Source organism: Poecilia latipinna, unplaced genomic scaffold (genome assembly GCF_001443285.1).
Source record: "Poecilia latipinna isolate Pla-1442-1.1 unplaced genomic scaffold, P_latipinna-1.0 Scaffold661, whole genome shotgun sequence".
Classification (NCBI taxonomy): domain Eukaryota; kingdom Metazoa; phylum Chordata; class Actinopteri; order Cyprinodontiformes; family Poeciliidae; genus Poecilia; species Poecilia latipinna.
Window position 1 is genome coordinate 94445 of NW_015113277.1, and position 25629 is coordinate 120073.

The 25629-nt window shown below is 38.4% G+C and overlaps 2 protein-coding genes across 5 annotated transcripts; both read left to right on the forward strand.

Annotated features, from left to right (window-relative positions):
* The first annotated feature begins 1 nt into the window (after position 1).
* Positions 2–14767, forward strand: LOC106954508 (guanine nucleotide-binding protein subunit alpha-11-like). Of its 3 annotated transcripts, none has more exons than XM_015044047.1 (8): positions 2–2271; positions 2396–2552; positions 4622–4806; positions 8546–8700; positions 8935–9063; positions 11609–11738; positions 12264–12417; positions 13510–14767. In XM_015044047.1, the coding sequence occupies exons 2-8, from the start codon at positions 2417–2419 to the stop codon at positions 13698–13700; spliced, it is 1080 nt and encodes a 359-aa protein (XP_014899533.1). In that variant the 5' UTR covers positions 2–2271; positions 2396–2416; the 3' UTR covers positions 13701–14767. The 3 variants fall into 3 exon arrangements, with proteins under 3 accessions (XP_014899533.1, XP_014899534.1, XP_014899532.1); XM_015044048.1 differs by having other exon boundaries at positions 2–2140; XM_015044046.1 differs by having other exon boundaries at positions 2–2552.
* Positions 14768–19502: 4735 nt separating this feature from the next.
* Positions 19503–25366, forward strand: LOC106954512 (guanine nucleotide-binding protein subunit alpha-11-like). 2 transcript variants are annotated; one of them, XM_015044053.1, is made up of 7 exons: positions 19503–19590; positions 20840–21024; positions 22481–22635; positions 23212–23340; positions 23432–23561; positions 23660–23813; positions 24695–25366. In XM_015044053.1, exons 2-7 carry the CDS (start codon positions 20878–20880, stop codon positions 24883–24885), a joined length of 906 nt encoding a protein of 301 aa, XP_014899539.1. In that variant the 5' UTR covers positions 19503–19590; positions 20840–20877; the 3' UTR covers positions 24886–25366. The 2 variants fall into 2 exon arrangements, with proteins under 2 accessions (XP_014899539.1, XP_014899538.1); XM_015044052.1 differs by lacking the exon at positions 19503–19590 and adding an exon at positions 19600–19786.
* Positions 25367–25629: the final 263 nt, after the last annotated feature.

Here is a 25629-nt window from a genome sequence, read left to right on the forward strand (position 1 = left end):
TGTTGTTTTTTTTTAGATGGTGTTCGAGGGATTTGGGGAGAGTATTTATTTTGGAGCAGCGGAAATCAATAATATTCTCAATTTCACTTAGAGCAAAACTTCGGCTTTATATTTTATGCTTTAAATGGGTACTGAGGAGAAACTGGTTAGGAGTATGTGGGGCCTTTGTTCTGCATAAGCATGGATGTGTTGTTCGGAGTCAGTTTTTGGGTTAAGTAATGTGGGCTTAAAAATTGTAAACCCCTGACAGCTCATTTATACACCCCACCACACACAGACTAGGCATGGGCCTGTATGATAACGTTGTGTGAAAATGTCGCAATGAATATATTTACACAAAAAAAAAATTAAAAATAAAATATGTGATTTGATCTGCCTTTATTAAAAACAAAAAAAAGCATTTTTTTCTCAGCTTTTGCTAAAATAGTATACAGGATATCATGACATTTTTATAAACATTGGCTAAATATTTTTAGAAATTCTTCCATATTTTCTAAAAAGGCAGCAGCCTTTTTTCAGCCAGCTCACCGGCAGTGTGCAACAAGTAGTAGAGAAGATGCAGAAAAAATTTTAGACATTCAAACACAGGAACAGTGAAATTATCCATGTAGGTCTCTGTCTACCAAAAAGAACAGACCAATCAAGCAACTCTAAAGAAGACTATTTGATTGGTTTGTTGCTGGGAGGGTTTACACTGTTGACGCCTTAATTATTTTATTTTTATTTCTTTAACCAGATCAGCCTAGTAGTCCAATGCTTTTTGGTAATGACACCTTTTTCAAACATGTCTTCTGTCTGAAGGTGTAATAAATGTGAAAGACTGTTAAGGCAAAAGAAAAATATGTAAGAAAATCTACTTTTATTTGAAAGATGATTGTACAGTTTGTATATATATATTTACTTAAAACCTGTAATTTTAAGGACTTTTGGTTCGGCCCAAACTCTGTGATGTTTTCTTGGAAGAAAAAAGTGCCAAAAACACAGACTTACAAGTTTTCTTCTTTGCTACAGTGGCCCTTTTGTGCCAAACATAACAAAAATAAACATTCTCTAAAATAATATTAAAGCTACTGAAAACACAGCATTTAAAAAAAATATAAGATGATATAATAAAAATGTCAGAACGAAACTGCAAAAAAGAATTATAAATTCAAAGTGTGCCGCCTGTTTGGCCATTTTGTTCCTGCACTATTGGTCGTACTGTTTCATGACTTTCTGCAATATACAAAAAAAGCTACAAACAAAACTAAACGATGCTTATGTGCGTGGGAATGAAACGGGTAAAAAGGGATGTAAAGGTGCACAATTGGTGAAGGGACAAATGAACTTAGTTATTTGTAAATGTATTTCTAATTAAATCTTTCCTACGCGTTTTCTGATTATGGAATTATATTTTGAATCTTTTACTGTAAAAAAAAGTACACTATCAACTTTTTCATCAATATTTGGTTTTCTGTCACTAGAAAGGATGGATTTACTGTTGTCTAGCCTCAGTCTCAGATCTGTTCACTCGTGTACTTTTTTTCATTTTTGAACTTTTTTTTTTTTTTTTTTTTTTTTGAAAGCATCCCTGAAGATGCAGTTCTGTGTGAGGCGGATGCAGCTTTGCGAGTCCACAAGTGGTAAATTCTGTATTTGCTCTCAGATATTTGTAGTAACTCCAAGTGTTAAGTAAATAAAGTCTGTGTCACAGCCCTGAGTCCGTGTGCGTGTGTGTATGTTTTTGTTTGTTTCTTTGGAGGAGCACGGTATATGTAAGGAGATGATGCATTATGATAAAAGGTGAAGCGTCTGCCTGTTGCTCTGTTAAGTGCATCCGTTGCTATCTGGCTAGCACCGGAAATGTGTTCTCCTATAATGTAATATTGAAAGCCCACACGGTTTCCCATCACAGCACAGCCCTCTGTCACATGGTTTAGTTAGTTGGGTTTCATCCAAGGTATCAGCAGGTCGGGAACTGAACGCACAGAATAACGGCAGCTACAGAACATCCAGAAAACGAGTCAGGCGGATATTTTTTATTTTTTATCTATTTTTTTAATTCCACAATCTATTTTTCTTTCTCTTTCAAAACGTTTTGAAGAGGAGGGGGAGAAAATCCAGCATAATAAACCCGCCACGCCCGGAGCTCTGCTGTAGGGTTTGTAAAGACTCGCTACGCAAAAGTTGTTACACAAACTATGTTTCCTCTTCACTAGAGAGAGAGAGAGAGAGAGGGGAACTTAACAGTTGTTCTCGCACTTCCTCAAATTGCCTTGCTCTTGCTTCCAGGTCAGAATAAGAGTGTTTTGAAGTTGCTCAAATGAGACATTTGGCAGTCTAAAATAATGCAGATTTAAAGGTGCGCGGGGCTCTCCGTTCCTCACTTTTGCTGTGCGTGTCTCTGCCATGTAAGGTGAAGCGTTTTCCTGGAGCAATGACGCTGAGCTCCATGGGGACCTGCTGCCTCAGTCCAGAGGCCAAAGAAGCTCGGAGGATCAACGCTGAGATTGAGAAGCAGCTCCGCAAGGACAAGAAGGATTCCCAACGCGAGTTTAAGCTCCTGCTGCTGGGTGAGGGACGAAAACCGCAGTTTGTCTGTCTAATAGCTTCTGGCTATTAACATATGATTAGGAGTTAGGAGAAATATTTGCCAGCTCCCACCCCCCCAACTCAAATTTTCATTAGGCTTACTAATTAATTGTAAAAACACTGCTTTTTATTCAGTATTTCTACTAGATAACTCAGGGTTTTCACATTTGTATTTCATAGGTAATACTCATGCAACGACAACCGCGCCATTGTGTGATTTGCACGCAGAGTTCATCTATCTCACTGTTGAATCGTGTAAATTGCACCAAAACTGAAAGTGCACATTCGCTATTAATTTGTATAAAAAAGGCAGTGCAGTAAGTAGCAAGAAATGATCACCCGATTCTTTACATATTCTCTTTAAAATTAGCAAATAAACGGTCCCGTGTTTCACAATATTCAATCAAATACTGATGGTAAACATGGACTGCTGAGGGAAAACTGGTTTAAAGTTTTACTGTGCAGTTTATAGGTTCAGTTACATCAAACGCAATGCAAAGTCTGAGGCTGTTCCAAGGCGGAAAACGACAACAAAAGCAATCATAAACCAACCACTTTCATGATTGCTTGTTAATAAAAAAAAATTAAGGAATAACCAGCCAGTCAACAGCTCAGTGCTCTGATAAATCTAGATGAGGTGAAGAAAACCTGACGAAGTTCAAACTGCGCATAAGAATCCGGAAGATTTAGTTGACTTTGAACGTGCTTCAGAAACTGCTGCTGCTGCTTTGCGGGCTTCACGCGCGAAATGCCTCTCGCGTTCATAAGATCCGTAAAAGAGAAAATATTCATCCAACAGCAGTTGTGTGGACCAAGATGTCTTGCTGATAATCACACGTCAGAGCAGTTCTACAGGCACAGAAGTGGCTCAAATAATGACTCATTAGATCCAGGGAACGCATACCATTTCTAAACCTTGTAACAGCCGTGCTAAGGAGGCTCTACGCCTTCATTGTCAGTTAAGAACAGGAAACTGAAGCAACAATTCACACAGGCTGACAGACTGGACAATACCAGATTGGATGAGCGTTTGATTTCATCTTGATTTCAGGTTGAGCATCAGAAAATGGCGTAAACATGAGAGCAGTGGATCCATCCGGCCCGTATCGAGGGGTTAGACTGGCGTAGTGGAGTGGGGAGGATGTTTTCTTGGAACATCTTAGGCGCCTCAGTACCATCTGAGTCTCGTTTAAACATCACAACAGTATTTATGTGCTCTTTGTGAAGCACTTAGTGGTTTTTTATATTTAGAAACTGCCATATAAATAACATTTACTTGCTTACTTAGAGCGTACCTGTTCGTTGGGGGCTACTCGCAGCAGTATAACACACCGTGTTACAAAGCTCAGAGCACCTCAAACTGTTACAAAAAGGCCATCGCAGTCACTAAATCTAAATCCAATAAAAAACATCGCTGCGATAGTGTTGGAGCAGGAGATTCGCATTACGCTTGTGCAGCTGACAAATCTGGACCAGCTGTGTGTCGCTGTCGTGTCAGTGTGATATCATCTGAGGAATGTTTCAGACACTTTGCTCAGTCTTTGGCGGCTATAATCTTTCCAAGGAACAAAATCGGCAACGCTGTGAACATGCTGAAAGGCATTTTCGCAAAGACTGACTCATGCGGGATCTGTTCCCGTTACTTCGAATTCAAGAGCGAGCATGACTTTGAGTCTCCTACATTACAGCTGCACTTTGACAATTTATGTGCTGGTCATAAGTGTGATCCGTAAATTTAGACTCGTCAGCTACAGACACAAAGTGCTGCCTCTTCAAGATGTCGCAACGATGTTGGCAATACCGTCACAGTCTGAACAAACAAAGGAAATAACGCTAGAGAAACAAATACAACCAAATTGCATGTGTTTAAGGCAACCAGTTTCATAATACCGTTTAGAGGCAAAACTTCTTGTTTTTGTAAAGTAAAGACCACATTAGGCATTACGGTTTTTAAGATGTCTTTTTTCTGCTTCCTTCTTACGAGTGTGAGAAAATCACCCAAGTTTTAAAATGAGATGATCTCGTTTCCTTCGCTTCTGTCGGTGGCCAGGAACTGGCGAGAGCGGGAAGAGTACCTTCATCAAGCAGATGAGGATCATCCACGGCCGCGGATACTCTGAGGAGGACAGGAGAGGCTTCACCGGACTGATTTATGAGAACATCTTCACAGCAATGCAGGCCATGATCCAAGCCATGAGCACATTACAGATCTCTTACAAGTATAAGCACAACCAGGTAGGGCCTGACATCTTTTTCTTCCTTCCTTCCTTCCTTTCTTTTTTTTCCTTCTTCTTCATTTCATTGTCGCTTCAGTCAGACAAAGTGAGAAAAGAGGGTTTACTCCACATCGCTTCAGAGAGATATTCGCAAGGTTTACTTACAGAGCATGCGAAAGGCGCATTACAGTGCACAACACACCCCGGCCCGGAAAAGCACTTCTGGTCATTTTCAACAGTGTTTAGGCTTGCAATGTTGCTGCCAGCGAGTTTTGTCTCCTTGCAGAGCAGGGCTGTCTCTCAGATGAACGCACGGCGGAACACGGCAGGCCTGCTGAAGGCAGACAATTCCCTATAAATCCCACAGGAATTTGCACCTGTCACGCCGATGACAGGAGCACATTAGTCTCTTAAATTTGCTGGCCCGCAGAAGTATACAACAGTTAAAAAACAGCGAGAGTTTCAGGACGGGACGAGAGGCAGACGTGAGGCGCTGAGTCTGAGTCAGCTTTTGACTTATAAGGGGATGGAGATCCGTGTCGGCTCAGAGGACCGAGGATGGATCTGTAACCCAGAGATAACATATTAGTTTAAATGTGATGATGGTGGAAAGCAAGTGAGCTGCGTCGAATTGGAGTGAATTCGACTTAAAAACAGAATCGCTAGTAGAGGCATTAATTGGGCATTCAAACTGTTGCAGGAGGGATGACCTCCAGCACTGCTCTTTGTTTTTGTGCTGTCGAATAAATGTCTGACTGAACGCATGCTGCTGTCCAACTTCTCTTTTATCTGTGCGGCGTAGAAGACGTGCAGCAGTTTCCACTCCACTTTAGCAGCCTGCTCAACATTTATTTTGCTTCTATTAGCTATAGAGACTCAAACGCTGTATCTAGTGGAGAGGGAGAGAGAGAGAGAGTGACAGAGACATTCTTTTATGATCCACGTTTGTTTATTTGAGTCTCTAGTTCTGATGCCGTCGCTTTAATTGATTCTTTTTGCTGATAAAGCTGAAGATTAGATAACCTGTACCACTTTGTGCCTCGAAGCGGTTGAACGTTTAACTGTGCTTTGCTACGGACACACTCTGCAACTGAGGCATCTTCTGGGTTTATCTGTGGACAACAGGACTCTGTGTACAGAATGTATGCCCGTCTTACAGGAAGCTGTCAAAAGGAGACTAATAGGGCTGTTGCATTAATTACATGATCCATTTATCATCTGATGCACAGCGCCTTGCAGAGGTATTCACACTCTTTGTGGTTTTTGCATTTACAGCACAACCACAATCTTTCAGGTATACACTTAAAATGTGGTGTGGATTGCACTCACTCACTTTTACGTTTTATTTATTTATGGTATGTTTATGTATTTTGGATATTTAAAATGTCCACAATGTTACCACAGTAGTTTCTGGGATTATTAATCGAAGCATATTCGTGTCTTACAATGGTCCAGTCATAGTCCAGAAGTAGCTCCGGTTGAAAATTTGTGGCAAATCTTAGAATCGGTGTTCAGTCTGACAGAGCTTGAGGTGTTTTGCAAAGAAAAACGCACAAAATGTTTAGTTTCTGGATGTGCAACGTTGTTATAAACATACACCAAACATATTCACATCTGTAATTGTACAAAGCATTGGCTCGGATCGACTGAATGAAAACACAGGTTACAGTTTTGTCAGATTTTTATTGCCTAAAAAGTTAAAGATAGATCTTTTTTTCCCGCCCCCCACTTCACACACATGCTCTACTTTGTTTGTGTCTGTCTCGTAAAACCCATGCGAATAACACTGAAGCTGATGGTTGCAGCATGGAAGAATGCGTAATGTTTCAAGGTGTGTGAATACTTTTTGCAAGGCACAGAAAAAACATGACTGGCTTCCAGAACTGTTTTGAATCTGTCAGCAGTAAAGAAAAAGTAGTTCTCCAGAACAGTGATGGCGGAAATATGACACGCGGTAATAGTTTGGATAAAACTGAAAAAAGCTTGCAGTTGCGCCGTTTCGGGAAATATGATTCCAGCAGGAAAATGTTGCACAGCATCCGAATCATTATGGTGGGAACACCCGGCTCTTGGCTGGGAGCTTCCACCTTCAGCCTCTTTTACTGTGTTTTCTCATCAAGCTTATAGCAGGAAGGAAGCCCTTCATTTGGGCCGGTTCATTACAAACCAGCAGGAAACATGATAAAAATCATCGAGACAATGTTTTTAAAACAGCTCCTGGAGCTACATTTAATGAGTCCTGATAAAATCTGCATGCAGCAGCTGTCACTTTGGCTGGAAATTCTTCATACTTGCCGGCTTGCTTTTTGTTTAAATTTGAGGCTGAACGTTTTTTGGAATATTGGATGTAAAACACCAAATGCCAGTGTTAATAACGTAAAACTGTGCACGACACATCAAGCATCAACGCGTAAATATTTAAATAGACGGCAAAGCAGCGATATTCTCCCGCATATTCCTACAAATAACTTAATTAACTGCAGCGTAGGCAGATAAAGGATCCGACAAACAGCTCTGTGATGTTTCTGTTTGATGGAAGTTAATGATGGTTTAATCAGCCTGTTGAGTTTATTTACAGTGGACTAAGATGCATCACCTAACAACGGCATTTTGCTCAGATTAGCGGCTTGTGGTAGGAGCACTATTAGAAGGACCGGTGCAAATCCGCCGCTTTATGAATCATGGATAAAATGTTTGCCGTGACACATTACGCGTCGAGGCAGCTGGGAATGTTTCCTGATGGAGATGTAAGTCGTAAACAAGCGTGGCTGAATGTAAACGGACCGTAGTAGTTCGCCATAAATGATCGCCAAGCTGCTCCAACCCTAAGTAGATTATTGGTGAAGGCTTGCGCTGAAGGTCTGCAGCTGAAGAACTTCAAACAGGAAGTTGGAAGAACCAATTTTCAAAGCAAGAGGTGCTGAACTGAACTTTACGTTATTGTTAAAAGTTCACAAAGGTTCTGACAAGATAAATGTTGTTCCACTGCGTCGCTGCTCGTCTCCATTTTAGACTCAAAAAAGACATTGTTTAAAAATAACATTTCCTTTTTTATTGTTTTGGTTGTTATTTAGCACTCAGTTTTAAGTATATTTAGGTGACAAATGTTTCTCTAGATTTATAGCTTTAGACATTTTAATAGCTATGTTTCTAGCTTGTAAAGCAGCTTGGTAAGTATTGTCATTTTGAAAGTGCAAGTAAACAAAGTTATAGATTCAGCCACAAAGCTGCAGTGTATTTTAATAAGATTTTTAATCAGATTTAATGTGATAGGTCAGTAGAGTGGTCTAGATAATGTTGGAGCAGAAGCAAAACGATAAATTATTTTATTTGCAGATGAAATCTGAAAAATGAGACTCGGGTTTTGTTTTCATCACTGTTAACTCTGAGACATCCACAAATAAAATCTGGTCCAACAAAATCCCCTCAGAATGTACTGAATCAGTAAATTAATATAATTAAGTAGAGTTCGACTGTGTGAAATTTAATCTTATAATTAATCCAGTTTTTTCTGTAGAGGTCTCAGAGGTTTGTTGTAGAACATGTTTGACCAAACGGCATCATGAGATCAAGGGATCAGAGCAGACAAGTCAGGGATCAAGTTGTGGAGAAAGCAGAGACCTGCAGCTCAGGAAGAAGAATTTGTGAAATGGAAAAATCATTTGTTCTCAGTCTGTAGTGATGGCGATCCTGTTGCAGAGTTGTATTTTACAATGTGACCTTTGCACGTCAAACTGACTTTACATTCTGGAGTTCAGGACAACGCCGACTTGATCAGTGCCGTTGATGTGGAAAACGTGAAAACGTTAACAAACCCGTACGTGGAGGCCTTGGAGAGCCTGTGGAATGATCCGGGAATTCAGGAATGCTACACTCGGCGGAGGGAATACCAGCTCTCAGACTCGGCTAAATAGTGAGTGTAAACAGACTAATAACTCCTTAAACGTTGTCAAATAGTTTACTGTGCTTAATTCTTCAGTATTCAAAAAAAAAAAAAAAAAAAAGAGTCTAATAATAATTCCTTTTTTTAGTTTTCACCAAATGTCTTAGAAGCAAATACTGAGAATTCAGTTTTCAATAAATAATTCAATTCTACTTTTTTATTTTTCTTTTTTTTTAACTCTGCAATATCTCCCATTGCCTCCAGCTATCTCAGTGACTTGGCTCGAATTGCTGATTCCGCTTATCTGCCAACCCAGCAAGATATCCTGAGGGTCAGAGTGCCTACAACAGGAATAATAGAGTATCCCTTTGACCTGGAGAATGTGGTGTTCAGGTGAGTTTTATTGTTTTTGTTTTATGCTTCTCTGGGTTTCTTGCTGCTTCAATATCACAGGTACAACATCTGGTTTGCTGAGGCAAGTATTGATATATTTGTTGGGAATCAAAAAAAAAAAAGCACGTAGCTCATTTATTTTGTTATTTTTGTCACATATTTTCGTTTTTTTTTTTTAGTTTTATCATTTCAAATAAATATAAACAGTTGATGCAAATGGCGGATGAAGTTTGTTAGCACTGTAGAGACTACATAAAGAAGAAGAATCGCATTTGGGGAACAGACCAACGACGATCGGGACTGATGAACAGTGTTTGTCTACTTTGTTGCTTTGTTGCTCGGCAACTAAACTTAACGTGCTAAAAATGCGGGGAAAGTCGTACGGGCAACGGCCATTTCGCTCTCACTCAAAAATGCGGGTCTATTGAATGAATTCATATTTATTTTACACAGACCACACTGGAAGTGTCGTTCTACTGATCAGTGTTCCCTTCCTCAGTTTGCTCACTTATTTTATTTTATTTTTCTCTCTTTTTTCTTCATCCAAGCATTCCCAACTCTAAAAAAAAAGAAAAAGTATTCTTGGCTGCAGATGATTGATCTGTTCTGTATTGCTGTACTTCAGTCTGGGTTAATGGGGGGGGATTTGACATCCAAACTTACACACAACACAGCGAAGGACCACGTTTTTACTCAATGACTCTTACCTTGTCCAGAGCTGACACTCGGCTCTGGTGCTTGAATTTTTTTGAAACTCATTCCCTGCAGCAGCTCTAATATTGAAGGGCAGCTCTGTTTGTGCAGCCTGCATTTGCTTTGGCTTTGAATAACAGCCGACAGGCAGACAATGGAGACAGCACTGACTCCACCACTTCCTGTAAACTAGCATTCTATATAGTCATCCGTCCTCACAGCGGGTTGACAATTTTTTATTTATTTTTTTCATGGCTGTGATCCACTAATCATTGCAGCTCCATCTTTGACTGGGTACATTTTCTCTGCATTGTTTCAGGCACGGCTTCGTTATCGGGGCTTTTCCGAAATTCTTTAGAGCCATTTCTCATCTTTGTTTGGGAAAACGTCTGCCTTTAAAGAAAGTAATACAAAATTAAAACAATTTTGGTAGTCTTAACTGACCTAAAACAGGTAAGCTTAGTCTTATCTTGTTATGGGAGGAAAAGAGGTTGCTACCACACACTGTAAAAAGTTATTACAGTGGGTGCTTGGCGAAGTACTACTCTGTGTCTGGGAACGTAATGCGAATGCCATGCGTTGCAAAAATAAAAGCTCAAAATGCGAGGCACATGGTTGACGAATTAGGAGTGATTGCTTACGCTTTTCCTGTTGTCGTATTTGCATGATTTCCAATTAGTCAGACTGCAGGAAATACCTGATTGCTGCTTTGAATATGACGACCAAACAGAACATGGATCTCATTGCACAGAAGCAGTGAAGATGTTTTAAGGCCCTTACGTAATAGTTACATGATAAAAGAAACTTTTACCGTCTCTGTATTTGCATGGAAAATACTGCAGTTCACACGCACTCCATCACTGGGATAGTTGTGGGTCATTATGAGTAGTAGGAGGCATTTTAGGAAGTGTAAAAGCTTAATCTGCGTCTGATTTGTTACTCAGTCCAGATTCTTAAACTCTTTAGGTTGAGGCGTGTTTGAAATCAGCAAATAAGCTAAATGTGCGGATGCACTCCTGGTAACGCTTGGATAAACGTCTTATAGCAAGCAGCAGAAAAACCGTCCGCTTTCTGTGCGAACATTTGGATCACTCATCGGAAATAGAGCTCATATACACTGGTTTCCCAGCATGGCCCTGGCTTTTCAGTATCGTTTAAACATTTTTAATAGAGTTGAGGTCTAGAGAAGAATGCTTTAGATGAATAATGCTGGTCTGTTTTGTTCATTCAGTCGCTAGTTTAATGATTGCGCTTTACATGATAAAAACGTAGCACACTAAACAAACGAACAACATTACGTTATGTTGGCCGAATAAAGAGAACTAAGAAAAAGTCGCCTGTTCGAAAAACCCTGCTGTGTTCCTATTTCACCAACCTTATTGGTGAGAATGGGCGAAGTTGAAGAATGTACATGTAGTTCTGCAAATTTTTGTTCATTATACACTTCATTTATTTTTGTGACGCAACAACCCCACTAGCGGAGTGAGTGCCAAAACCTGACACTACTACCACCATGCTTGGCAGCTGGTTCATTGTTTGAAAACCTCACCTGGATCCCTTCATGCGTAGCCGTAGATTTGCCAGTGTGGCCAAACAGCTTCATTCTTCTTGTCCTTAAGCTCTGCTGCAGATCTAAATGGTGCTCGAGGGAGTTGACTTTGCAGCAAGACGTTCATTCCTGGTCAGCACATTTTTGACCGCACCTCTAGTTAGTTCTCCTCCCAAACATTTTTTTTTTATCATCTCCCTAACATGCAGTCTGTAGACGTTTGATTGCGCCATGATGTCTTTTTAATCGTTAATCTGTTTTTTTTGTTGTTTTTTTTCCCTTTATGAACCCACATCCCCTCAGGATGGTGGATGTGGGTGGCCAGCGTTCTGAAAGGAGGAAGTGGATCCACTGCTTTGAGAAAGTCACGTCCATCATGTTCCTGGTGGCGCTCAGCGAGTACGACCAGGTCCTCGCCGAGTCCAGCCATGAGGTGAGAGGCAGGGTGTTGCTGCTGCTGCTGCTCCTGCTGCTGCTGCCTACAAAATAAAACTTTTTCCCTTTCACACAGTGTCTTATTATTTGTGTGCATGGGGGATGTGAAAGAGGCTCACTTTGGGAAGATAAAAAAAGAAAAAAAATCCTTTTAAGGGACACAAAGGGAGTTTGTTCCCTTTGTTTAAAGCCAAACGTGTTAGGTGGAAATGATGACCCAGATTTCTCAAGTCCGACACCAGCTTGATGCCTCTCTCCCTTCTCCACCCACTCTCCCTCTCTCTCTCTCTTTCTCTTTCTATTTCTCTTTGGTCACGCTCAAAAACCTCCTCTCAATGTTCCTTTGTGGCTGTGCATGAGGTTGACCTGCAGGGGGAGCCCTTTAGTCACTCTGCTCTGTGGAAAACTGTTTTCTGTGACTAATCTGGCAGCCAGCTGAATTTGCTCACACCCATCGCCGCTGAATTACGACTCTCGGGTTATTCTCCTAATGTTTTCACTCTTGCTCGTGTGTTTCCCACAGAATCGGATGGAGGAGAGCATGGCCTTGTTCGAGACGATCATAAAATATGAATGGTTCAGCGATTCCTCGATCATTCTGTTTCTCAACAAGATGGATCTGCTGAAGGAAAAAATCATGTATTCACATTTGGTGGACTACTTCCCAGAGTTTAAGGGTAAGGGCTCACATGTTAAAAGTACGGCATCCTACACACCTACTTCCCCCTTCGCATGTGTAAAAAGCCTCGTGATATCACAATGTTTCACTTTATTAATTTAAGTACATTTATATGGGATATGAATTTTTTAAATTACAATCACTGGTGTTGGAAATAGCTATAAAATTAATCTAATTTCGAGGTGTAGTCTGATCTGTTTTATACACATGTACTAAACAAAGTTGATAATGCTTAATGTGAGAAGATTGGTACAGTGCATACAAGAAGAAAGCCTAACACACAGAGTTAGAAAACAGCCACCTTAGTGACACCAAATCTCCATAAACGATCATTTTTGAATATTTTTCTTTGTATTTTTAGGGGAAACTTTGAGAAATTTCTGAATTTAAACTCTATCTGAAGAAAGTCTGTCCTACCGTAACAAATGTAAACTGTGGAGTCGGGAATCCAGGGGTGGGATTTTAACTTGGAACAATGAGACTAATTTTGAGCCTTACACATTGAGCTAAAGTCAAATATAATTGTAATGTATCATCATAATTATATGATTATTTTAATCATAATTGCAATTCTAATGACTTACAATCATAATTATAATTAGCTGTACTATAAGTAATAAAAATAGTCATATAACATTGGCAACATTGCTCCAGGTGGGTGGCTTGAAAACAGAAGATTCTAAAAAAAAAAAAACACCTCATGCCCTCGTGGTTTATGTGGCATCACGAACTCTTTGAAATGGCGGGAGGTTTTATATAAGAAAATCTGTTGCCCTCTACAAAAAAAAAACAAAAAAAAACAGAAAAAGAGTGCAGACAGACCTTTCAGTAAACACTCATCCCAGCAATGAGCAAGAGAGATTATGCAAGGAGGGATGGACAAAGATCCAAAAGATTAGAGATTAGATTTCTCTGCCATTCGGGAAGATTACTTAAAGGCTTTTTTGACACATCTTTACCAGGGAACACCCTGAAATCATTCTTATGCATCTGCAATTGTCACCTTACATCTATTTAACTCAAGTGAAATCAGCAGTTTTGCTCTGTAAATGTACACTAAGCAAAATGTCCCGCTGGTCCCCTCTCCCAGGTCCCCAGCAGGACGCGGAGGCTGGACAAAAGTTCATCCTGGACATGTTCCTCAGTCTCAACGTGGATGATGAGAAAACGATCTACCCCCACTTCACGTGCGCCACAGACACAGAGAACATCCAAATTGTCTTCAAGGACGTGAAGCACTACATCATGCACTTAAACCTGATAGAACACAACCTGATGTGAGCGCCTGGCGCTACCGCTGTAATTTAATCGTCTCAGCGCAGCCTCCCCCCCCCCACTGCCACCCTGGACTGGGAGGGCTCTGCAGCATCTCTGTCCGCTGCTGCCGCTGCCGCCGCCGCTACTGCTGTTCCTGCTGCTCCACACTTTAATCCAAAACAGGAAATTGAAGCGCTTCAGAGCTTGTCATCGAATGACTGTACAGCCGATGCATTTCAAATTTTCTTGTTAGACTCTGTAAGTGGATGTCTTCGGCTATTACAAAGTGTGACCTGCCAATTAAAGTGCTGGCTTTCAGCGGAGTCTAATATAGCGTGCACTCTGGAATTTATCGAGCGCTACGTGGACATTTTGGAGCGGTGGAAATGCACACTGGCAGATTAATAGGGGGAAACATATTTTACTGGCTTCGAATGCCTCGGAGGAATTGTGATGCAGTAGATCTTCCTTCTGGGAAGCTGCGGGACTGGCGGCTCTGTAAAGACCAGCATCACTAAAGTGGTGTTTGTCTTTAAGGTTTGAGTTTGAAGCTTAGATTAGGGCTTGACTAAAAGGGAACAGGTCAGGGAGAACACTAATAACACCGTTCATGTAAAAGAGCACAGCGCATGTTGCTGCATTGCTGCATGAGCTTCAGTTAGTGAAGTCTGGATCAGCACTTTGGATCTCCCTGTGGTGACTTTGCTAAAGAAAACTTTTTTCGGGGGCGGCATCCATGTTTTATGTTTGGTGAGGGGGGGGGGCTTTAAAGGGATATCCAGCATTTTGGAGCCAATTTACTGGGTAGTAAAAAAAAAAAAAATCCCATTCCTTCAGGGATTGTTCTTTTTTTTTTACTCTGAAGTCTTTAAAGTTGCATAATTTTTTTAATTTGATTAGATTTTGCACATGCTGTATGATATGGTGGTGCTTTGGTTTGACTTTGTCTTATTTCTCTGAGCATTAAAGTCAGTGTTAAAAGGTAAAATCCTGAAGTGAAAATTATTTTTGATCAAATGTATCAAAGAGAAAGTACTTATGTTTACACAACCATGTTCTTCTTAACAATAAAAGTGTGAGTTGGAATCAGATGTTTTCCTTCTCTGTACTTTTCTTTATGTGAATACTGCTCTAAAATGGAGTCCTTTGGACAAAATCATTAATAAAAAGAAAACTCCAACCCATTTGAAAAATACAGTTCAATTACTTTTTTTTTTCCCTATAGAAGCTCAGAAAAGTTTGAAACTTCAGCCATTTTATTGACTGTACAGACGTTGAGTTTTAGAGCACCAGATGTGGCAGGTGTTTCCTCAGTGTGTCCGTCCAGGACAGATCTAAATTAGATTTACCTGCAGCTGAAAAACATGCATTAGAGGGACAACTTGAGGAGTTCAACACAACAAATAATTCACGTGAGACTACGGATCTAAAAGAGGTTGCAATACACCACACAACAGCTGCAGTAGAATGTATTTATTTTGATTAAGCTAGCCAAAGAAGTAAAGCATAAACAAGGCTGTGTCATGAACTACATTCAGCAGATGTTCCTAACAAACCACAATACCGCGATAAAACACCTTCCAGTACTTTAATCTGCAACTATTTTCTGAATTACGTGGGCAAATTTATATATATATATATATATATATATATATATATATATATATATATATATATATATATATATATATATATATATATATATATGTTGTTTTTCTACTATCTGAAAAACAACAGATAGTAGAGACTGAAAGATTATTTTTAATTGTTAACCATTTGAATATATCTATGTATATATCGTTCTTTTATACCTATGAAAAAGGAACCAAATGAAGAAAATAACTGACAGAAACATAAATGTTCACACCTAAGAGACATAAATCTGCTGTTGAGGGCTGTAATTGCAGTTGTAATGAATGATCTTTTGTTTTTTTTGGTTTTTCTTGTATGTTTCTTTCCTGATCAGTGAGATTTTGTATCTCCTGAGTGACGGAGGGGATGAAGCGTTCATGGAGATGGGAAAGTGAATTTTGCGAGGAATCATGTTTCTGCCTTGATTTGTGTTGCGAGACTTTTTGTTTTCTGTTTGCTAGCGATACAAATTGAACCAAGATGTGACACTGAAGGTGGGGATGGATTCTATAAGTGGTCGGTAAACCATGACAGAAAAAAAAAAGTTTTTTTGAGAGCTTTAAAAATATCTCTGCTTCCTGAGAAGATGGCGGGGCTGGACAGCTTTGTTATAAATACTGTCAGAGTGTATTTGGAGGGGCAGATAGTTGTCCATTTGTGTCCCCCGACACGCAAACCTCTCTATCTGATCAACCTGAGTTCCCTTTAAAAGCTGCGATGTGGCTGCTGCTCTATCTCTGGAAGAGTAAGAAAAATGTTTTTTTGTCTTTATGAAATCAGACATTTATACGTAAATGTCTGATTTCAAATGTATTTTTTATATAAATATATAAATATTTTTTCTTTAAGTTTGTGAAGGCAACTAAAATATGAAATAAAAAGTTTAGGATCATTGGGTCAAGCATACAATCTTTATATATTTGACAGATAAAGATGATCTACTTGTGTAGATACTTCTGCCGGTTTGTCTTCCTGGCTGCATCCTCTGCTCATCTGGAGTCGTCCTCTTCCTGAAATCCTCCGCTGTGATGCATCCATCTGGCTGGAGCTCTCAGGAGGAGGGCCGTATTTTTAGGCCTGTAAACAGAGACCTACATTGTGCCAAAGAACCATTATTTTCAGGGGACAAACACTTAAACTGCTGCAGCAGTTATGCTCCTCTTGTAAGGACATTTAAAAGCCGTGCTTCCCAAAGTGGAAGTCGTAAACCATATGGAGAATTAGAGGATTTTTAAATAGTAGAAATCAAACACCTGAAAATATGTGCTGTGGATATGATGATAAAGCTATTGTAAACATTTTGTGAAAGCTGCTTTTATCTCCTTGAGTTCACGCTAACAGCTTTCCTGTGCTCGCTGAAGAAAAGCAGCTTCGCAGCAGGATGCTGGCGCTGAACTATCCCTGCAGGGATGGTGATTTCAGGGAGATGTGCAATGTTAGTTTTCCTCCACATAAAATCTTTTCGATGTAGAAAAAAAAAGCTTTTATTTTATTTTATCTAGTCAGAGCATCCTTTTCCAAATGTTTGCTTTGTTCGTTATAAAGTTTATGGCAAATTCGTAAGCTTATCAAAAACCCTCGACTGACACACACCATTGTGTATCTGTCTTGCATTTCATTTGCATATTAAAAGGGTGTTTTAATTAGATAAAGCTCCAGCATAGTGAATCTGTAGCATATCTAGTTATTCTTCAGGTAAGCAGGTCGCCACTGATGTTTATTATACATCAAAACTTATTGCGGCATCTCGTTAAATAATCTCAGTAAATAAAATAATCATTTAAGAACTGAATTTTTAGTTACTAATGCTATTTTTGTCCAATCAAAGTTAATTTGATGCAAGTGTAACCAAAACAAAGTACAAGTGTGAAAGCAGTTTAAAGCCTATTAAAAAAATCAAAAGGAAAAAAGAAGTTTATAAAAGCCTTTGGCTCAAATCCTGAACCAAAATTTAATAGGCTAGTAATTAAACTTTTTTTTTTTTGTTTTGCTGTTTCTATGACACTCAGTTTGGAAAATGTTTGTTAAATAAGTATATACAACCGCTATCATTGACAACCGATGCTTGATGATAGATAAACTTGGGTTGCTATGGGCATCGTGTTCTTTGACTGACCAAATGAAGCTTTTTGCAGAAGGTAAGTTTGCTAAGAACACATGTCATTTGTAATGTAAGAAATATTGTACCACTGTGAAGCAATTGAAATGAATGTCAAAGACTCATCCGTCCTTAATAGTCAGCCATTATGGTAAAATGTGGCTGTTTTATGTGCTTATAGGTTCTACAGAATGATTTATATCTGTTTTCATCAATATTTTGTTGTACTTGAAATACATGTTTGTCTTTCGCTTATCAGCTCTTGTCCCGAATCTCTCATTCTCATCAGATTCACTCTTTCCATTCTAGTGTTGCTGCAAATTGTCATCAACATTTGTTCTAATTTATCTTCACTATGTTGAACTGTAAGTGTGAATTCTACCATTTTCCTTCCTAATGAGTTATAGGATGAAGAGACATTTATTTTTAATGAGGAAAAGTTGTTTATGGAATAAATATAAATGACTATGTTTGCTGTCAAAACTCATTAAATTCTACAAAGAAAAGGAAAAGATGAATGTTAAACTTTTGCACATTATCAATACCTAAACAAACTAACATTTTAGTGACTCGATGGTTATATTATAGTAGCAGCTTTACATTATTTCATTTCAACAAGTTTCTATTATTTAATTTGGTAAATAAAAAGCATATAACAATCAAGAATTTAAGAGTTCACATCTACTATTGCAGAGGTTCCCAAACTATGGGGCGCGCCCCCTATGGGGGGGCGCTGTGCCGTTGCAGGGGGGCGCGGGAAGCCGCATGGATGAAAAAAAAAACAAAAACACGAACGCTGTATGCGCTGGGTTTTTACCTTAGAATGGCCAACTCTCTGTTATTCCTCTGTCAATTTGATACAGTAGGGGCCACACTTCACATATTTGTGTCCTCTGTCACTTTTATCAGCAGTTAAAACTGTTTAATCCGTTGTTAACATGTGGTAACCTGTTTTTCCGAGCCGCCTTTAAACGCAACATGAGCGCTATGACCATAGACATCAATACGTATTAATGTATTGATGCGAGCTATGACGCTCGCACTGGGTTTGGAAACCACTGGGGGGGCCCAGGAGAAAAAGTTTGGGAACCACTGGGGGGGCCCAGGAGAAAAAGTTTGGGAACCACTGTGTCCTAGTGAATATCAGTGTATATTTTCTTGGGCCAGTGAGGTTTTCCAACTCTGAAAAAAACCGTTCACTTAAAAAAATGTTTGGAAAATAGCTTCCTTGAAGCCATGTTACAAATTAAATCACTCATCATTCAGAAGCATTAAATCTGGGGAGTTCTGAAAACTATACCAACTAAATTAGAGTTTAGTATTTGGTTCATTTTGACTTATTTAATTGGCAAAATGTCATTGTCATTAGCTAAAATTTTCTGTTGCAAGACAATCTTTTCAATTCTTTATAAATGAAACTAAACAACATAACAGATTGTACAACTTTCCCATTTGTGTGAAAGCAGTAATAACTATAAACATGTGCTTTTTTCCCCCATGTGATTCAACCTTTAGCTCGTTTTTATTGTTTATTTCTGTATTGGTACAAAAATACACCTGGCTTTTTGTTCAATTAATTTTGAAATCCTAGTGAAATTTTGAAAAGAAAAAGAAATCCATGGGGATTATAAGAATGACGTTTTGTTCTAGAGGGAGTCTTATCACTTATATTTTTACAGAACTAACTAGACTGGCTTGCTTTGTCTTTTCCTACAATACTTCTTTGAACTCTGGACCATTTATTACTTTTTTAAAATTTATCAGGTTACATTTAACTAAGCTGAAATGTCAAAGACCTACATTTACAGTAAATCCCATGTCAATGGGCTGACAGCATACACAGAACAAGTCATTCTAGGTGTGCCTGTAATCTGTTTGTCTTTCCTGTCATGCTCCCTTCTGGTAGCCAATGAAAGTGAATAATTATTAATAAATACTATGCTCGGCTGCATTTTCTCTATCTTCTTCAACACCTCATGGTTAAAGAAACATTCTCTATCCTAGTTCTGCTTGACAACAGATTTTTCTAAACGCTGGTTGGAAAAAACAAAAAGACAGTTAGCAGTTTCAGCCTTTCCCTTCAGTCGCAGTCTGCCTCCTGCATGGCAGGAATGCTAAATGTAGCAAGACTGGAAAAGTGACTCGTGACAATCAGCCTGTTCTGAGATGTCCCTCACTGGGCAGGTATGAAAAACATCAACGTGCATTCAGTTCACCGATCACCTCCTTCACAGTTTGACAAACCGCAGCTGATTAACTTGGTCAACAATGCTGAGGTGCTGCAACTTGTCTCCGGAGGAACGCTTGAGTAGAGAAATAGAAAAAGAGCTTAGAAGGGACCAACAAAAATTGAAAAAGGAGGTGAAGCTGCTGCTTTTAGGTAAGATTTCAGAAATAATCTCGATCAGTTTTCAGACATTTTGCCGTGGCCTGGCTTTAAGCTCACATTAATGAATCAGACACTGTTTTTATTGCTAATTGGATACATTCTGTAAATGTCTATGCATATTTTTCATTTGATCTTAACATAAGTTGCCAGTTTCTCAACCCTCAATTGCTATATCTACCTAGACCCATGTTTATCTGTTGATAACCTCTTTACACACACACACACACGTATACACACACACACACTTTTGTGTGTGTTTTAGGCAGCTGACAGAGCATCAAGTTTAGATTCATCAATGTTTTCTGGCTTGGGGGTTTCCTGTGGTGCATTTTGTCAAAAGTTTTTGTCTTTGAAACATGAACCTGCCTCCTGCTGCCTGAATTTGGACACTTTTTATTTTATTTTTATTATTCTAGTTTTAGTGTCAACATCTGCTGACATTACTGAACAGACATTGTTTGCATATTTTCTAAAGACATGGAAGTGGGTTGCCTCAAGTTCAAAGAAATTTGCTGTTTGCATTTGGATTGTGACATCACATCATATGCAGATTAGGCAAAACAACATGACCACCTGTCTGATAGTGCCCTCCCTTTCCCTTCCAAAACAACTCTGGCCCACTCAACTTCATTTCACTTCACTTTCTTTTTGATGGTAAGATGGATTTTGCCAAATAGAATCCAGGAAGAAAAAAAAATCGTTAGAGACTGCAAAAGTCTCTGACGACCTTTGACACACATTGAAATGACTCAGTAAAAGCCTATTTCTAAATCAAATCGAGAATCTTTGGTGAGAGTTGAAAATTGTTGTTTCCATTTAATCTGACTGAGTTGGCAGGATTTCCGTCTTTTTGTACATTCTACACCTGCAGTTTTTGCTTGAGACGAAACCGTCCATCTTTACTTTAGATAAATCCAACATATAATAAAACATCGTTGCTTTTTCCCCCCCTAAATTAAGTCCAGTAGTGATGTATTGATGTCATTTCCTTTGCCGTAAATTTCATTCTTTGCTTTGCTTTTAATACTTTGGACGTTTTCCTAGGTACCGGTGAAAGCGGGAAGAGCACCTTCATCAAGCAGATGAGGATCATCCATGGCAGTGGATACAGTGAATCTGAAAGGAAAGGTTTTATCAAGCTGGTGTGTCAGAACATCATCACAGCCGTCCAGGCTCTGATTGAGGCCATGGAGACTCTGAAGATCGACTACCTTGATGACGAAAATATCGTAAGAGACTTCTCTTAATGTTCCTTCTGATCTTCTTCTTTTGTTGGACAAAGAACAAGAGAAAATGACAGAAAAAGTGACTCAGGAAAAAATAAATCTAGCAATTTGTTACAAATTGTCGGAGTATTTTCCATCACTGATAGACAGGATGCCGTCTCCTTACAGAGATTACTCACGAACGGTTGTGTTACTGCTGCTGGTGTTTCATAATTTAAACTCTTCAGTGGTGATGCAGGCTATCATTACATCCATATTTATCTTTCCTGAGAAAATCCATTTCACATCTTCCTTTTATATTATTTCCAAATAATTGGCAGAGGTGAAACAATTTGACTGAAAGAAAATTACTTTTCTTTTTATCAAGAAGTTAACATTAACCTCTGTCAGCATCACAACAAAACGGATAGACAATGATTATCCTTTATTCAACTTGTTTAATCTCTTTTCTTTTTCGTTTATTCACCCCCATTCAAAACTTTGTAGGATCTTTATGATAAAATCTGAATTACTTGTGATTGCAAAAGCTTTGTTAGGTAATTTACATTAATTCAAACCATGCATTGCTGATATTTGGGCAAATTCAAGATTACTGTTAAATGTACCGAGAGGAAAAAATGAATTAGTTCAACTGTTTAATCGACTCCAGTGCATTCTTTTTAAAAATATTTTACTGCCATGTAGAGACTTCAGGTCAATTCTTGACTTTAAACATAGATTGTGAATTTAAAAAAAAACTTCTTCTTTGTGCTTGGCATGCAGCCAGGCAGTCACACTCACATTGTGTCATCTGTTATCTTGTGGGGATGTATTATTGAGCAAATGTATGTTTTTGGCCATGTTTAAAACTTAGTATAAAGTGATATAATATATAAAGTTTAAAGCTTTTGAAAAACGATACCTGCTTCATCAGTCTGCTGACATTTCTAGTACTGATGCTGCCCCCCGTAGCAGATCCCAGCAGGATATACATACCTCCCAATACCAAGGATGGAAAAGGTTCTCCAGAATTTTTCCACAAACGTCAATGTTTTTCAGTGCATTAGATTATGCTTATCACCTTTTTGTACAAGTCAATTAAGTTATTCAGATCCACACTTTAATTCTCAATAACCTCTTCCTCTTCCCGGTCGGTGACGTGTCTGGGCAGAGATATTTCTTAAGGATTCTACAAATTATCATTTAAAGTTCTGGACCCAAAATTTAATCCTTTTTTTTTAATCTTACAAATTTTCAAGGAACATACTGAAGTTGAAAAATTAAAAAGAAGCATCAGCTGTGCAGTACATAGGATTACCATTTTACAGTTAATCTGTTAACATGTTCATCACTCTGCTTAAGAGTGAGGCTCAGTTGAACATCTTTACAACATTTTTTCAGTGGATTTCGAAGGTTTAATCTAAAAAAAAATGGTTTCAGTTGACTCAGTTCTGGATGTCGTTTTGTTTGTTTGTTTCAGAGCTATGCAGACAAACTGAGCCCAGTGGATTCCACCGAGGTGTATAGGTTAGATTTCTGGCAGGTGGATGCAATTAAGCGAGTATGGAGTGACCTCGGGGTGCAAAAGTGTTATGACCGGAAGAGGGAGTTCCAGCTGTCAGACTCTGCTAAATAGTGAGCTCTTTTTCAGTTTTACAGTACTCTTTAGCATTTATGAGATGTAGGATTGATTCTGTGTCATTTTTGTTGTGTACGTATATATTTAATTTTACAGTAGGATTCTTTAAAATACACCTACAAGTGTATTTTAAAGTGACAGCTCAAACACCCTAATTCTTTTTGTGACAAAACAAGTTTATGAAGATTGATTAGTTGATAACAAGAATAAACATAATAAATCACTGATCTTGACTGTGTTGATTGACTATTATCACATTCAAATGTATGCAATTGACTTTGATTCTGCCTATATGATTGACTTTTTTTTCTCTTTTTGTAAAGTGCCTTGAGATTATATTTGTTGTGAATTGGCACTGTGTGAATATATTGATTTGAACTGATGCAACATCTGAAAGCTAATGATAAGACATAGTGAAGAAAGTTAGAATAAAGACTGTTTTTATATCAAGTGTGCATAAATGGTTTCGTCAAGTTGCCTTTATAAATGAGCTTGAACTACGTTCTGCTTTAGATTGTCATGTCAGCAAATTTTATTATTTAATTGTATTACTTTCTTTTCTTACTTCTTAGTTATTTGAGTGACATAGACCGAATCACGGCCCCAGATTACGTTCCCACTCTGCAGGACATCTTGAGGGTCAGGGTTCCCACCACGGGCATTATAGAATACCCGTTTCCCATGAAATCAGTCATATTCAGGTAAGATCCACTCTTTAAGGAAAAGGAAATATATATATATATGCAAGTTATGAAGTTAATATATTTAAAAGCGACATTTCTTTGTTTTCAGGATGGTGGATGTCGGTGGCCAGCGTTCACAAAGGAAGAAGTGGATCCACTGTTTTGAAAACGTCACCTCCATCATATTCCTGGCAGCCCTCAACGAATACGATCAAGTCCTTTATGAGAGTCAGACAGCTGTACGTTCTGATCCAATGGTGTCTCTATCCTTTTTCTATGGTTTTGCAGCTTTAAATGGGTTCGTTTTTAAGTTTTGTTGTAATTTCTGCCTTTTTAGAACCGACTGATGGAGAGCCTCGCCCTGTTCAAGACTCTCATTTCATCCAATTGGTTTAAGAAGTCCTCCACTATCCTGTTTCTGAACAAAACGGACCTGCTGCAGGAGAAAATCAAAACGTCACATCTGGCAACTTACTTCCCAAAGTACAACGGTAAATTATGGGATTGCTCTACATTTCTACAGTGTAGACCCGTGTTTTTATCTGTTATTCTGAATTTCAGTCAAAATTAAAACAAGTCCAACAAATAATACAACACAAATAAATGTATGAGTTATATGCTATTATTGTTTACAAAAAACATCCAGGGATGAAGCACAATTTAATAAGTAACTAATAACTGTTCTGGTTGATTACAAATGAATGAAAATGAGATTGGAAATGACATTATTATAATATTATTATTTCATGATATGCTAGTTAAATTCATAGATTTCAGTGTTTTTTTACTAGTGTCATTATCTTGTGACATATAAATAAATCAAACTACCACAGGAAAAAAAAAATCTTATTTCACAGTCAGTCTCAAAATGATGAAAATGTATAAAATATTAATGTCATTACTGATGCATCTGTTCACCCGCTCAGCACAATTTTAATTCTCCAAGATCCCAGTCGACACAGGAAGCAGTGAGATTATAACACTCACTGTTATAATCCAACCAACATTTATTGATTTTACATTGATTTGTACAGAAAACCCTTTAAGGGACAAACTCTTACTGTCAACTTGTGTTCACAAAATTGATCAAGTAAAATAATGAAATGCAGATAATGTAATACAGAAGACATGTGTGTGCTGAATCAATGACTTAGTAAGCAAAGTGAAAGAAAACACTACTTCTGCAATGACAGTAGATCAAGGTAAAAATAATTATCTCTTTAAACACATCTGAAAGTCACATATTGAGACTTCATGTGATTTATACTCTTCCCAGGTCGAATACATAATATAATTCGACATTCTGTGTTGGTTTCATGATTTATAAGTGCTACGTTATTCGTGCTGATTCTGACCGCTCTCATTCTCACAGGGCCTCAATGCGATGCTGAATCGGCAAAACACTTCATCCATCAGATGTACATCAAGCGTCACAAAGAGCAGGACAAACCCCTCTACACACACTTCACCTGCGCCACCGACACCGAAAACATCCGCTTTGTCTTCAGATCAGTGGAAGACACGATCTTACAAGAGCATTTGAAACATTTGGGAGTTTTATGAGCCAGAGCCAAAAGTTGTAATGCTTCACAGAGAAGAACATCCATGCTGTCTTCAAACCAGTCAAAAACCAATTTTCCTTCAACTGCTGCCTTTTTTAAGCCCCAGAATGAAAGGGCTTGTTGGTTATTTGGATCATAACGTCCTGGGGATGATTACATATTCCAGAAATTTCAATGAATATTTTATTGAGGAAGAATGCCACATGTCCTGGCCTACAGCTTTGAGAGGCGGAAATTAAAAATAGCTCTGCAAGCATTAGATTACACTGATGCTAATGTTAATGTGTTCAGTGAAATAAGTAGTTTTGCTCCCATTGTCTTCATTACATGTTTTAAATTGTGTTAAAGTATATCTGTTTGACACTTTTAGATTGTACATTTCAAACAATACACTCTTTATGTTTTAACACGATTCAATTAAAAGACTGTTCAGAAGCTGTTCTAGCTGCTACATTTGGAAGAAATATAGATTTTGTCTTTTATTTGCCTGTGTTATTTTTTCTCTCCGTCCATTAGAGTGTAAATATGAAAGCACATACAACGACAAGACTGCGTGCAGTTTATCATAACTTTGTTATTGTTTTTCTTTATATCTTTGCCAGATTTAGATTTAAATTATTACTTTTTTGTCTGATATGAAATGAGATTGTTTAATAAAACATAAAATAAATTTGGGGCAATGTTTTTATTTACAATCTAATTTATAAAAAAAAAAGGTCATGTCTATAAGTGTAATAAAAAGTAT